Source organism: Pseudophryne corroboree, chromosome 2 (genome assembly GCF_028390025.1).
Source record: "Pseudophryne corroboree isolate aPseCor3 chromosome 2, aPseCor3.hap2, whole genome shotgun sequence".
Classification (NCBI taxonomy): Eukaryota; Metazoa; Chordata; class Amphibia; order Anura; family Myobatrachidae; genus Pseudophryne; species Pseudophryne corroboree.
In genome coordinates this window covers 778,432,513-778,448,657 of record NC_086445.1, presented here as the reverse complement: position 1 = coordinate 778,448,657, position 16,145 = coordinate 778,432,513, and the positions used below count along the sequence as shown (strand labels likewise).

General features: G+C 36.6%; 1 protein-coding gene across 2 annotated transcripts in view; it reads right to left on the bottom strand.

The window, feature by feature from the left end:
• The window catches only part of NLGN4X (neuroligin 4 X-linked), a 561,080-nt gene that overhangs the window by 256,017 nt on the left and 288,918 nt on the right, over window positions 1-16,145 (bottom strand). For both annotated transcript variants that reach the window (XM_063955509.1, XM_063955510.1), the window contains one exon: window positions 3,866-4,018. In XM_063955509.1, the coding sequence (XP_063811579.1) occupies window positions 3,866-4,018 (153 nt within the window). The remainder of the gene's footprint in view (window positions 1-3,865; window positions 4,019-16,145) is intronic.

Sequence of the window (16,145 nt, the reverse complement as noted above, 5' to 3'; positions counted from 1 at the left end):
TAAGAGGGAGAAATATTAGTTTAAAAATTTCGGAAAACTCTGGCAAAAGCCTATGCCAAAGAAAATCACAGAGAGATTTTTCAATTTAACTTTCTTCTTATAACTAAAATCCACCAATGATACATAGAGCTCCTGTAGAGCAAATAACAGTGGTCCTGGTGCCTGTAATCCTTCTTAGTCCAAAGAGGTATGACTCCTTTTTCCTTCTGGACACAATTTGTGTCCTAAGAAATGCTAGGGTTTAAAGGTACTAATTACAGTAAGTTAATGCTGATTATGTCACTATATTCTAAAATATGCCTCAAAGAAATGAGACAGATCCATTATTTCCATCCTAAAGCAGATTCCCAATTTAAAAAAGGGAGTCAATAAACTGTACATATATCCTGGACTCCTGACCATAGGAATCATCTAGTTAAGACTTTTCCTGACATAAAACAGAGACCACTATAAATATAGTGAAATAAACATCAACTGATCTTTGCTGATATTAACCAGCTCAAATGGGCAATGTTAGCTTGTGATATTAGAACAAGACTTTTTTCTAGAGAAGATGATTTGATGCATTGTTTCCTGACCATATACAAAAAAGATCTGAATGCTATTCAAAGCATTTGTCATTGAAAAACACAACAAGCTTAAATAGCTACTGGAGGGCAGTGGCCAATACTTTTATACATGGCCTTCAGCCTACAGTTTTATCCAAAATGAAATGTGAATAATTGCAGTTAGATGAAACCAAAACTATTTTTAAATTAGGATAGTTTTCCTAGGTCAATGCTAATTATTGTTTGACTTTGTAGAAAAGAAAATTACAATTCTAAAATCAATTTACTGGCATTGAAATTACAAAAACATTTATGAGGTAAAAGAAGAAGAAAACAGCTTAGAATATGGTCTTAATATAGTAGTAAGTATTATTATTGTGTGCAGGTAGTGGATTGGAAAGCATACAGTAGTGTCCAATAAACTAAAAAATAAATTAACAAATCTTACCAGCACTCCAAAATATTTATCCTCAATGAATCAAGTGACCATTGGAACAACAATTGCAGTTTTGGTCCCTTAGACAAATAAGTTTCTTGTCTTACTAGCTATACGAGGAAAAAAAATAAAATGGATGCAGGTATTGACTGTTTTGTTAGAACAACTTGTTTCAGCTCTACAACAGTCAACTAAAATACACAAAAAGAGTTTTTAAGCTGTACAACCTTGCTTGCGGTTAAATTGAACTGGGTCCATGAGAGTCAATTTTAAGATAATGGATCTCAAAGCTGAAGTACTGTAATTAATAAACTGCTGACTTCTAGTTTTTTAAAATTCTTCAATAGCATACTATAGAACCATGTTTAATTTAATTTTCACTATTTAACATAGATATATTATTCTTACACTGCACCATTACAGTGTTAGTATGAAATAAGCAAAAACGTCACTTGGATCGCTTTAACGCATAACACTCAAATTAATACTGCACAATTTGGTTGATCTACACACAAGCTACTACTTAATTTTTAATAAGTATTCTTTGTGCTGCAAAGCTGTTGAAGGTATGGGGCTGGTAATGTGGGAACTTTGAAATAAGGTATCCTTGTTCCCACAGTGTCACACTTATACTTCCTGCAAAGAAAGCTGAAAATTTACAGGAAACTTTGTACAAGACCTATTTATCTCTTTTTCATGTTGTCCCAAAGCCGAGAACTACTTTATCCTATACACTCATAAGTCTACTTATATCACAGTAGTTGAATTGTGTTTTATAATTATTCATCCCATCAGCAAATTTTAGTTTGTATTTACCTGTAATGAGCATCAGCGTACCTGGACCAGACCTCAGCTAGGCTACGCTGAATGTCCATCTTTTTGCTCACAAATTTTTAAGAAAGTCCTACTAACCTTGATTTTCCAGACAAAAGGTCTCTATGTAATAACTTTAACTCTATTTAACGTAAATACATTATTTAGGCTAGGACACTTCAGAAGGGGAATGACCCCTCTCTGTATAAAGAATAAAAAACATTCTTACGATTGCAAGGCTCCCAGATGCCAGATAATTTTTTTTGAGGTACAGTACAATATGTAGCACTCCCTTGGGATATAAAAGTTAATATATCAACAGACAATTTATTCTGCTACTCAGACCACATTCTGTAGTTCTATAAGTGCTACCATACTGTACAATAAAACGTAAGATAGGGTTTGCTGAAAATGTATTTCTACCACTGGGGTCCCATGCTTAATGTCCCACTGATTTTGCTGCTACCTGTATAGAATATAGCATTAATACTGGTAGCAAGTTTCAAATGGGGTAAACTTTTTAAATTATTTTTTCTAATAATTTTTTTGGGACATTAAATCTCCAGTCATCATATTTAACTAGAGGATGATAACTGATGCTTCAATAACACATCATGCATTTAAAGCAGCTTTGACTATTACATAAAATGTTATTTACATCTGAATTTTTAACATGAATTGCGTCCTAATCTAAGTTTTATAAATGCCATTGATATTATTTCTCAATGTCTTTGAGGCAATTTGTACGATAAGTCAGTGAATTTGCTGTAACTGTGCGCAATTAAAATAAAAGTGCAGCTATTATATATAATACAAAAGTGTACATCCAAAGAACACTTAAATAGATATTGCAAAATATAAATGGTGGTATATATAACAAAGGTGCTCAATTGGTAAAACGTGCACTACATTATCTTATGTATGTCTCCTAAAAGTGCATGTTTTACCATTTGAGCGATTTTGTATATATACTATCATTTCTATTTTGTAATTAGTACTATGGCATGTTTTGCTATAAGCATTTCTGTCCCTACATGTTTCTTCTATTTCTTCTTCTTGGTATTCTATGTTATTTTGCTTATATTTATTGCTTGCAATAGTTTACACATGTGTTTTTGTTTTGTTTATATTTATACAATGACACTTTTAGCAGTTGCTATGGTAATCTGCAAAATGACACATTGTTGGGAATGATGCCGTTGGACTCCTGTTGCCACCTTATTCTTTTTGATGAATGGTAGAGCTTGTTATGCTACATTTTAGCCTTGATAAGAGTTCCTATTGCAGGATAAAAAAAATAGCTGCTGGTACTGTAGCTTGCTTGTACTGTCAGAACTCAAAATGTGATGGGCTGAAATAAACAAAAGCATTTTGTTCTACTCTCATTCCAGTGGCTTCTTGTACTTTACAATGATAGTTTTCATATCAAGCCTAAATACTTTAATAAACTATTTTATGTATGTATTTTCCTATCTGTGGTTTGAGTGATTATTAACTCCACCTCTAAAGGATTACCAATATATTTATATGCAATATTGTTTATCTTCTATGATTTACATTTTTCTGGTTTATTCATTCAATGATATTATAACTCTTGCCATGCAAATAATATTAATAATAATAAGAATCAGAATCTTTATCAGAATCATAATAAAAATCCTTATATAGCAAAATGTTTCTAATAGTATTCAAGGCATTCTATATTACTACAGAGTGTGAGGCTGCCACTTTGGGCACACTCAATTTATGTCTTATGAAACCATTCACATCAGTCCTGCCTAATATAATCTTACAGGGTAAAATCTATATCACACACACAAACACTAGGGTCCATTTCTGTTGAAGTCATTTAAAGTACAAGCATACTTTATTTTTAAAGTATATGTGTTAGGCAGGGATGGAGTTCTAATTGAGCATAAGCAGTTTTTTTTTTTAAAATACATTAGTCAGAAAAGCCAAGTCAACATTTTTGAGTTTACTACATTACAAGAATAATATCTAATATGACCACAAATTAAAAAAATAATAATTTGTAGTCACTTAAGTTAAGAGAATAGTTATTACTTACCTAAGACACCTAGTCTGTAGTTAACTGTAATGACAATGACATTTCCATGACTTGCAAGTATACTTCCATCAATCATGTTTCCAGTACCCTCCATGTAGGACCCTCCATGAATGTATACCATGACTGGTTTCTTATTGTTTGGATCATGGATATCTAAAATAAAATAAGATGTTAATTTTTATTTGATAGTAATATCATTCAAGTATTATAAAACAATGAATATATAGTGAAAAAATATGGGGGTTGTGAAGTATATGGCACTACTGTGTTTAGAGAAGGAGGAATTTGTGGATAATCCAGATAGATACTTATGCTAATATATTTGGGTCTCTTGTTCAGATTGGGTCTTCACTGAAGATGTTATCATAGACTTATATGTACATAGAAGACATAATGGGAGAAGGATCATGTGTAGACATTTTTTGAAGTAGATGTCTCCAAAATGTGTCTAGATTTATATGGGTTATATTTTTCCAAAAGTGAGGTAGAGGTTAACTGACCTCATTTACACGAAAATATGTGAAAGAAATCTTATAATGGTATCTTTTTCCTTTTTAATTGTGCAATACTACTGGAGTGTACAGTGGTGCAAATCCAAGAGGATGTCTTGCACCACCGTACAAGCCTGCTTGATGTAAAGAAACCATTACAGGAGGATTAACACCATTTTTACCATGAGTAATGGTATGCCCTATTTGCACTATACGACAAAGATACCATGATGTGTGTAACCTCATCCCTCACTATGTAAGTGAGGTATGCTGCTGATCAACTGCTATTATTCAGTAATATTGCTCGGACAAATAAAAAGGATAAATATACCATTATAAGATTTCTATGACATATATTCGTGTAAATGAGGTCAGTTAACCCCTACCTCACTTTTGGAAAAATATATCCCATATAAATCTAGACAGATTTTTAAGACATCTACTTAAAAAAATTTCTACATATGATCCTTCTCCCATTATGACTTCTATGAACCTATGAGTCTATGATAACACCTTGAGTGAAGACCTAATCTGGACAAGAGACCCAAATATTTTAGGATAAGTATCTATCTGGATTATCCACAAATTCCTCCTTCTTTAGACACAGTAGCGCCATCTTCTTCACAAGCTCCACTTTTTTCAGATATTATTTTGGAACTAATTGGGATAAGTCCAACTGTGTAGTTAAGAGGACGCCACCGTGTTAAGTGAAGCATTCAAGAAAATACCTAAAAACCTCCTATTTGTACTGAATATATAGTATTTGTGTTGTTTTTATTTATATATGTAATCCAAAAATATAGTATTGTTACTGCATTTATTTTGTACCAAAATAAATTCATAACACTTAAAATAGAATGAATAGAAAATTGAATCCACAAGAAAAATGTTAACATTTTAAAATACATTTTTGAGATATTTATATGCTTATACTAAAAGATGAATTAGTCCAGAAGAAAAATGAAGATGTTTGCATACATACTGTATTATAAATTATACTTTGTAAAAAAAAAAAGATTAAGCCACTTGTAGAGTATAATGGTTTATTTGCTGCCTTAGAAAGAAAAGTATATAACACATTAGCACTGGTCAAGAAATGGGATTCTTTTAATGCAATACCAAATAAAAATGGTTATGCTAGTAACATTTTAAATATGTAACTCATTCAGTTTATTCTAGGAATACATAATATATGTTTATAAAACCTTACAGAAGAATTATAACATTACTTTTCTTTAGAATTCCACTAAAATTAGTATTTTAAAACTCTTCCTATCAGCAAAAAATTTTCAAGGCTTTACATTGTAGAAGAATTATATTGTAAAGTAGGTTGAAATTTAATACAGTGCAAAGCATATTGAGATTTACATAATTTTCAAAGTTTTTCAAGTACTGGAAATCCTCTGTCATTATACCAAACATTTAAGTTATCAAGTTGGTTTTGAGAATAATATAGCTTCTTTATTTAAATTGTATAATAACTGGTTACTCGGTCATATTAACCCATGGCCAGGCAGATGTTTGAGAAGCACAGCTTTTGCCATCATGTACACTTTCAGTATTCACACGGACACCAACATCCAGCTGAAATAAAGTGTGTTGACCTAAAAAGCAAAAATGTCTAAAATAGCTTTAAAATGTAGTTTGTCTTACAGCAAATGAACAAAATCAAGGATACAAATATAAAGAACAATAAAAAGTAAAAAGTATGTAAACCTACTGTAAATAAAAAAACATGTTCTAAGAAGATTATAGTAATACATTTTATAATATATGTAAATTAAGTGAAATTCAATTTTTGATCCACAATGTTGCAGAGATTTAAAATTGTCTCCACAATACCAATTGAACTTTCAAAGAGTAATTCCATTCCTAAATATTTTTGTTTGGGATTAATTTTAGGAAATAAAACCAAAAGGTCTTTTTTGCAAATAAAGCTCTATATATAGGTACATGTTTTTGCTAGACTAACTGAATAATAGTGTGAATATAACACTTACATTAACTTTTTTCCCCCAGGGTTCAAGCAAATGCAGTCTGTCTTTAATTGGACCTTGTCATCTACAGTAGAAACCATCAGAAATTTGATCTGAGTTGCTGAGTAAAATGCTACTGTATATGCACTAATCAGTTCAAACCTGCTGATATCAAGTTTGTGATGTGTTCATAAGGCAAGTCCTAAAAGAAGATTACATATGACTGGCCCTCTGAACAGAGAGATACAGTTAAGAAATAAAATCTGCAGGTATAGATATTGAGGATACTGTATATACAGTGACATAGTTGATAATTAACATCACCATTTTTAACCACTTAACTAGTAAGGATGAGTGGTACTCATCCACTACATGACTTCCTAATTTGCTATTGGGGAGTTTCACTCATAATTTGCATTCATTGGTCAAGAATACCCACAGAACACACCTCCCCATGACATGTGGTGAGTGAACCACTAGGTCGCATGCAAATTGGCTTGCACTAAATGTCTTTTTCACACTTATTTGTGATGTGACAAAATTGCTTCACTAGACTGCATTGTTTAATTTGAAATACAATACTTGCATATCTGTGTGTATGAATCTGAAGGAGAAGCACAACAGAACTTGTAGTGAAAAAAAGCTGCGGTCATTGTAGCATATATACATAGACTCTGTCAGACATAACTTTGCAAGTGTCACAAATCAAATTAATAAGTGCAGTCTCGGAAAGTGGTTTTGTCACACTGCATTGCATCTTAGTAGCAAACTCGAGTGCCAAAAAGGGCTGTTTGGCAGGAAAAGCGTATAAGGACACATCTGTGTAATGCAGAATTATGGTTGCACGTGCACATGAACACCAGTGTCATTGTATGTCTGTGGATGCAAAGTCTATTACAATTATTTTAGGTTATGCAGGTAAACTGCAGGAAGAGTCTAGTTAAATGTCTCTATCTCCCTATCCCTGATACATAGACATGTGTTGTACTCTTATCTGAGTGAGGGAAAACCTTTCTTTCCAGTGATGATATCCGTGTACATTTATCACTTATGTTAGATTGTGTATTTGTGCTGATAGTGTGGTTCCCCAACTAAGGGGCAGATTTATTAAGCCTGGTGAAGTGATAAAGTGGAAGGTGATAATGCACCAGCCAATCAGCTCCTAACTTCCATGTTACAGACTGGGTTTGAAAAATGACAGTTTGTAATGTCGAAGTCAAAAATATTACATAGAGAGAACATACAGACTCCACACATTATGAATCACTAAGCTTGCAAATACGCGCAGCGAGCACAGCAATATATGGTAACATACGCATTTACACAGACATGCCACAAAGATATATTCAACACACATTTCATACAGCACATAAATTGAACATATCAAGCGCCAGACATCATAAAGTTTTAAATTATATAATGGAGTAACGTCATGTATGTGTATCATTGGAACGGAGCAAGATGGACATTTCGTGCTTGGTGTCATAGTAACCAGATTCATGTGTGTATCAATTTGATGCCTGTTATTAAGTTGTAGCACATTGCCATTAGTAGATATGATTAAATGTATTAAAGCTAAAGTCACTTTTATTAGAACAATGGATTTCCTGCAAGACAGCATGCCTGACCAGTGGCTATCTCCTGTAATAAAGTGGAGACTTTATTTGAGCAAAATAGGGTAATTGTATCGCTGGCCGTGTCTGTAATGAATTAGTTTGTAATAACTGCTTACTGTATAAATTGTAACCATGTAACTATATATATATAATGTACATTGTGATATATTGAATACATATCCTTTTAATAACAAATATATACATCAATGAGCTTTGGAACTCAGATAATGTGTGGGTGTATTGTTTTCTCTTATGGGATGCAGTGTTTTGCGATGTATAGCGCACATTCATAGCACATGGTAATAAGATGTGCAGGCGTCCACAGCATATATTAGAGCTGGCATTTTAAATATTTGCAATTTGACTTTTACAGTAACTGACTGGCTGGTGCTTTATCACCTTCAACTTTATCACTTCACCAGGCTTAATAAATCTGTCCCTAAGTTCTCAAAGGCACCCAAACAGTCCAGGTTTTAAGGCTATCCATGGATGAGCACAGATGGTTAAATCAAATTAATTAAGCTACTAGTTCAGTCACCCGTGCCCAAGCTTGATTATCCTGAAAACCTGGACTATTAGAGTGCCTTGAGGGATGAGTTTGGGAACCTCTGCCCAATACTATACAATGTCAGTATATAGAAAAAGGTATTCAATCTACTTGAGATATACTGTATTTGGTTACTCCATAAACTACTGCATTTGATGTGTTTTAAATATTTTCCCACATTTACTTTTAGTATATATACTAAAAACATGTAATTTTCAGCTATAGTGTAATCTATTGTGGATTTGTGACACCTATTTAATGTAGAAGGTTGTCTTTTTTTGTTTCTCAATTTTCATGCTTTCCACACTATTGTTTTGTACTGTGTCTCTGTTATCTTAGGTAATATATGAAGAAATAAAATCAGCTAGAAACTGGTGTGTTTATACTTGGATTCCTGGAACTTTTGTATGATTATTCAACTTATACAAATGGAGTACCATCCTTGTTGAGAGCCTGGTACCTATTAAAAAAATTAGACAATCCCTCTTTTTTTAACAGTTTGCAACAATTTTAAAAATAAGATATTTTAAAAAAAGATTATTTTCTATTGATACACCAGTTGCCTCAACCATTATACAGTCAGGTCTTAGGATACAGAAGTAAGTGACCTCTCATTTTTTGCAGGAGGTTGTATGGTTTCCTATTGATATGCATTGATTGGCTACAGTGTGAATTAGGTGATCAAAGACGTCAGTTGGAATGCTGGTGGAACGCACCAGAAGTCGTAAGCTAAAAAAAAAACGGAAATCACGGCATGCGACCAACCACTCCCTGCCTTCCCTTCACGCTGCCAGCATGTTACAGCCCAGCTGGAGACACTGAACCGCCGTGGTGTGGTAGGGTAAGCATTGCCCTCACGAACTAAATGCTGGGAAATATTTGACTGCAAAGTCTATCCAGCGGTGCCGCTCATAACAAACAGTGAACATCAACTACACAGCCTGTTCAGCGCTGCCACTTTTAAAGCTGCTAACATTACTTACCAAGCAATTGACCAGTGACTCTAAAAACACAGGACTGTGTTCTCTCTTATATTCTCTAACTGTGAGTCTTTTAGCAGCACAAAGATAACTATTATTTTGAAACTCCAAAGGAGGGTGAAATTTAATTCTCTCTATATATTTCTTCATTAAGGACTGTATTAATAGACTGTGTCTTTCTCAAATCATTTACTAATTGACTGGTATTGCATGCAGACTACTAACCCGCTTAGAACTAACCAGCCAAGTTGATCTATATTGTTTTTATTGTATTTTATGATTGTATTATTATCTTTTTGCAATGTCTATTTCATTTTTATGTTGTTTTTTAATAAATTTATTATTGAACCAGCACCCTATACAAATGAGATTTTTGTGCGCCCACATTGAAAAGATTAATTGTAGTTCTGGTAAGCCCTGGATGCCAAAAAAAGGTGGCGAGGGGAGCCCTAGTATTTACATACAGGTCTCCCTAGAAAGTTAATAATGATAGCTGTTGCCTCTCTACCGCATGATATATTTTTATATACTATACAAAGTTTCAGATATCAAGATACTCGTGGCACTGAATGATGCCTAAAATTCCTATTTTTAGAGGTGCATTCACACCGGCAATTGCATTCCATCTGTTTTCCATCAGTGCGACTAAACTGACCCCAGCCCTATGTTTCGAGAGCAATGACCATTACTTCCTTGGTGCAGCATATTCGACTGAAATAGGACAGATCTCTGCAGATGCTCAGAACAGCCTGCAGCTACCTATCCATGTCCACACAACATCCAAATGATGCTTCTTCTATGTGTAAATGCCTTGTTGCCACCCTGATTTCACCCACTACTACCCATTCAGTTGTATTAGAGAAGCAATCGAGATGCAGCCAACTGAGAAATGTGATAATTGCATGCACAATTTTCTATAAATTGCAAACTATTCGCACTCAGAATTATGTGCAACATTGAATCAGGCTCAGTGTATCAAGTCCTGATGCTTTTTACCTTTTGTGCATTACAAACCTCTACATGCATGTCAGAACACGTCAGAACAGCTGGAGCCTGGAGTGGAGATACACAGGTTACTTATCAGTTGTTTGGAATATAAGAAGAGAAAAAAAAATGTCTTCCGGTTCATTTTGTATTTGCGTGTGTGTATATGTATGTGTCATAGACCTATCTTTCAATAAAACATAGTATAAATACATTGAAAAATTTTTGTATATTTGAAAGAAAAATATTTCTATGTGCACCAAATACACACCAGAAAACATGATGGATTTGCAATACACATCACTTTCCAGCAGATAGAAAAATCTTTAGGCTTTGCCCTACACAAAAATGTACACAAGTTCAACACTCCTACCCCTTTAGAACCACCCCTGTCAAATCAATAAAATATTCTGTTTCTTAAAACATTACTTGGGTTAGCTATATTTAAGAATTAAATAAATTAGGACAGTAAGTGGACATCAGGACAGTTTTCCTTATGTACAATTTTTTGTATGTGAAACATTTTATTATATTACTTGGAAGTCTTTTACAGATGCACTCATTACATTTAGTAATTAAAGTGGACTGCTCACCAAAATCTCAACCAGCCCCAGCTCTAGAAAGCCTGGGCTTATTTCTACAGATACACATTGGGCCTGATTCAGAGCCATACAAAATGTTGATGTTCACATAGGTGAGTGATTTTATTTTTTGCCACTGAGTATGTATGAAAATTCTTAAAAACTCATAGTTACATGGAGTGTACACACAAAGTCGCTGTTGTGATCGAGACACACAGTATTAAATATATTTTGGAAAAAGTGAAGGGCAGTGACAAGGAGGTGTCTAGAAATGCATGCAAAAATAGTCCATTTAATTAAAGGGTCATAGATGTGTCACTGAAAGTGGCTGCAGTGCATACACAGATGCACAGCCACAGATAAGGTGGCCATAGTCAGATGGAGAAACTATACCAAACAGTATTACTGTCTGTGCAGATACTGAAAATGGGCATCTCAGTCCTTGTTTGTTTGGCAATACAAATATACACACAGGATGGAGTTTATAGCAGCATTTGCATAAAATAGCAGAGGAGCAACCACTAATAGAGGCTGCAGTGTGCTCTTCTATGTCCATCTTTGCATCAGGCGCAATGAGTACTGTTATTGTAATGACAAACATCCTATTGTTGTCAATGCAAGACTAAGTCCACTATGGACTCAATCCACTATATTAGTTATAGAAAATAACATAAACCCTCCTCGCACATTATAGCAGTCCCAAGGGTAAAGTAACATAGTAACATAGTATCTGAGGTTGAAAAAAGACAATTGTCCATCGAGTTCAACCTATTTGTGGTCTCCTATGCATGATGATTTGACAAAAATTTCTGACTGATGCTGCTGTCAGCCGTTACATTTTATCCCTATTTATAGTAACTATAATGCATGACTATGCACCATACCCCTGGATATCCTTATCCATTAGGAATTTATCTAACCCATTCTTAAAGGTGTTGACAGATTCCGCCATTACAACTCCCTCGGGCAGGGAATTCCAAACATGTATTGTCCTTACCGTGAAAAAGCCTTTACGCCGTATTGTGCGGAATCTCCTCTCCTCTAACCTGAGCGAGTGTCCACGAGTCCTCTGTGTTGATCTAACCAAAAACAGGTCCCGTGCAAGCTCTGTGTATTGTCCCCTTATATATTTGTAGATGTTGATCATATCCCCTCTTAGTCTCCGCTTTTCCAATGTAAACATGCCTAGTCTTTCAAGCCTTTCCTTGTATTCCATCGTCTCCATGCCCTTAATTAGTTTGGTCACCCTCCTCTGTACCTTTTCAAGCTCCAGGATATCCTTTTTGTAGTACGGTGCCCAGAATTGTACACAGTATTCAAGGTGTGGCCTCACTAGTGATTTATATAACGGGAGTATAATACTCTCATCCCTAGCATCAATACCCCGTTTTATGCATGCTAATATCTTATTAGCCTTCTTTGCTGCAGTCCTACTTTGGGTACTACTGCTTAGCTTGCTATCTATGAGGACACCTAAGTCCTTTTCCAGTACAGAATCCCCTAATTTTACCCCATTTAGTAGGTAGGTGTAATTTATGTTCTTGTTACCACAGTGCATTACCTTACACTTGTCTGTGTTGAAGCACATTCTCCATTTGGCTGCCCATGCTTCTAATTTAACTAAGTCGTTCTGAAGAGACTCGGCATCCTCCTCTGTATTTATAGCCTTACACAATTTGGTATAATCTGCAAAAATTGACACCATGCTCTCTAGACCTTCTGTTAGGTCATTAATGAAAATATTGAACAATAGCGGTCCTAATACTGAGCCTTGCGGCACACCACTTAGCACTTCAGTCCAAGTTGAAAAAGATCCATTAACCACAACGCGCTGCTTCCTATTATCTAACCAGTTTTTGACCCAAGTGCATATTGTGCTTCCTAGCCCTAATTCTTGTAGCTTGTAGATAAGTCTCATGTGTGGTACAGTATCGAACGCTTTGGCAAAGTCTAAAAAGATTACATCCACGTCTTTACCCTGATCTAGGTTTGCGCTTACTGTTTCATAAAAGCCAAGTAAGTTGGTTTGACAGGATCTGTCCTTCATAAACCCATGTTGATTCCTTTTAATGACCTTATTGGTTTCAAGGAACTTCTGAATACTATCTCTTAGAATACCTTCCAATACTTTCCCCACTATAGATGTAAGACTAACTGGTCTAGTTCTGACTGAGTACTGAGTTCTTCACCCAAGAGTGGAGTATTTATTAAGATTTGGATTCTCTGAGTTGCACCTTTGCCACTGTAGTCAATACCAGTGGCAGATCTAGGGGCGGGCAAGCAGGGCAACTGCCCAGGATGCTGCATCGTGAGGGTGCATCTACAGTCACCCTGCCTGCTCTTGACTGTCACCAGTGCAATATTGTATAGTCAACAAGTGCTATGCTGCTGTTATCTTCCCTAGTGTCCCAGAATGCCAGGGGTGAGTGTTACATTACCAAACAAGCATGGCACATGGCACTCTTGTATAAACCATGGAAGAGTATGCAGCAGCCATCACACTCATACACCCTTGCGCTGCAGTCTGCCTACTGTCCCTGACTGCAGTGACTGCAGCTCTTTTGACTGTCTCGCTACCAACAGGGGTGCACTGTCCACCTCAAACACTGGCAACGTGGCAGTGAGCACCTTTAGGACTCTCTACTGCTTTCCTTCATCCCAGAGCATCCATGAGGGCATGACTGACCAACATCGCTGCATCCAGCACCTGCTCTGTTGATGGAAGTGGAGAAGATGGACGGGAATGAATGGAGCTACCATGGGGAGGGGAACAATAGCCTGGAGGATGGCCCTCACTGTGTGGTGCATGCTGAGCCCCTGCAGCTCCAGGCAATGTTACCTGTCAGCGTGGAGATCGATATACACTGCGGCCTATGCACCAGCTGATGTGCTGGATGCACCTACAGAGCTGGATCCTATTTAATGGAATAGGTATGTGGTTGTGCCCTGTTGTCCTGCATCAGTGAGGTGCTTGGGACAATGCTGTCACTGCTAACAGTTTCTCTGTCTACTTGGGGCTGTGCTGTCACACATATAAGCTTCTGTACTGTGGTATAATATGTATAAGTGGCTTTACTGGGCTGTAACATTTATAAAGGGTACAACAGTGTGATGTAATGTGAATAATTACCCAACTGTGCAGTGTAATGTGAACTGGTACTATTCTGTTGCCACGCCCCTTCCCCGTGAAGCCACACCCCTATATTTTTGCCACACACCGTCCCCATTTTGAATATGGGAAGGCAAAGGAAACTTTCACCCTGAGCTCTGCAGGGTCTAGATCCAGCCCTGTCGTATGAATAGGGTGAATGTATTAAGTAGAGTAGTGGACCAATAGAGAAGTTGCTCATTGCTACTAATCAACTTTGTGGTAGCATTTATCAAGTACATTAGTTCTTTCCAAATGCAGTTCTCAAGGCACCCCTGCAGTCCAGGCTTCAGGGTTATCCCTATTTGTGCACAGATGGTATAATCAATCTAACTGAGGTACTAATTAAGTCACCTGTGCCTAGGCATGGATATGCTTACAATCTGAAACCGTTGGGGTGCCTTCAGGACCATGTTTGGGAACCACTGAAGTACATTCTATAAAATAATAAGTAGAACTTGATTGGTTTCTGTGGTTGCACTTCTCTAATCTTTTCTCTGCTTAAAACATGCACAAAGAACGATAATTTATTTATTTATTTATTTCCAGTTATTTATATAGTGCACACATATTCCGTAGGGCTTTACAGAGAACATTTGGCCATTAGCATCAGTCCCTGACCCACTAGAGCTTATGGTAGTCATTCCGAGTTGATCGCTTGCTAGCAGTTTTTAGCAGCCAAGCAAACGCTATGCCGCCGCCCACTGGGAGTGTATTTTAGCTTAGCAGAAGTGCGAACGAAGGGATCGCAGAGCGGCTACAAAATAATTTTGTGCAGTTTCAGAGTAACTTCAAACCTTGCGATCACTTCAGACCATGCATTTCCTGATTTTATGTCACAAACACGCCCTGCGTACGCCCAGCCACCACTGTGTTTTTATTGGCATGCCTGCGTTTTTCTGAACACTCCCTGAAAATGGTCAGTTGACACCCAGAAACGCCCCCTTCCTGTCAATCACTCTGCGGCTGCCTGTGCGACTGAAAAGCATCGCTAGACCCTGTGTAAAACTACATCGTTCATTGTAATAGTACGCCGCACATGCGCATTGCGCCGCATACGCAGGTGCAAAGTGCCATTTTTTTCCTCATCACTGCACAGCGAACGAATGCAGCTAGCGAAAAACTCGGAATGACCACCTAAATTCTATATTCCCTACCACATGTACACCACACACATTCATACTGGGGTTAGTTTTGTTTAAAGCCAATAAACCTACCAGTATATTTTTGGATTGTGCTACGAAACCAGAGTACCTGGAGGAAACCCAAGCAAGTATGAGGAGAATATACAAACTCCACACAGTTAGGGCCATGGTGAGAATCAAACCCATGACCTCAGTGCTGTGAGGCAGTAATGCTAACCATTACACCATCCATACTGACCTAATAACGGCGGTCACAGGTCACTGACATCAAATATTGTGACCACAGACATCAGAGCAGTAAAGCTGGGTACACACTGGGCAGTGTATCGGCCATTTGCTCAAACTATTGATATATGGCAAGCGGGTCAGCAGCAGGAGCATTCAGTGAGGAAAATGGCTCAGAAGGCACTGGCTAGTACTAGAGCCAGATTTACACATAATATATGAGCCCAAGAGTTCATGTGTGCATTACACAAAGGTACAGCAGTATACAGTATACTGCTGGAAATTTGCCTCGCCTGTCATAGACTATTTATTCCAGAATTTTGACTATAAAAATGATTAGAATAATACAAAGAAGATATTTATAATATATTTTTCTATTTTTCATATACTTTATATAGTCAGAACTCTTAAGTATGACAGGAAATGCCCTGCTTCACCTGTATCACCCCACGTCACTGTTCAGCAGGTGCATATAACCGATATGTCTGTGAACGAGTTTGTCGCATTAGCTCGGCAACACAGCAAATGCCCAACATAGCTGCAGATACATCAGCCCACTTGGCTGTGTTTAAGGAAAGTCCACTGCC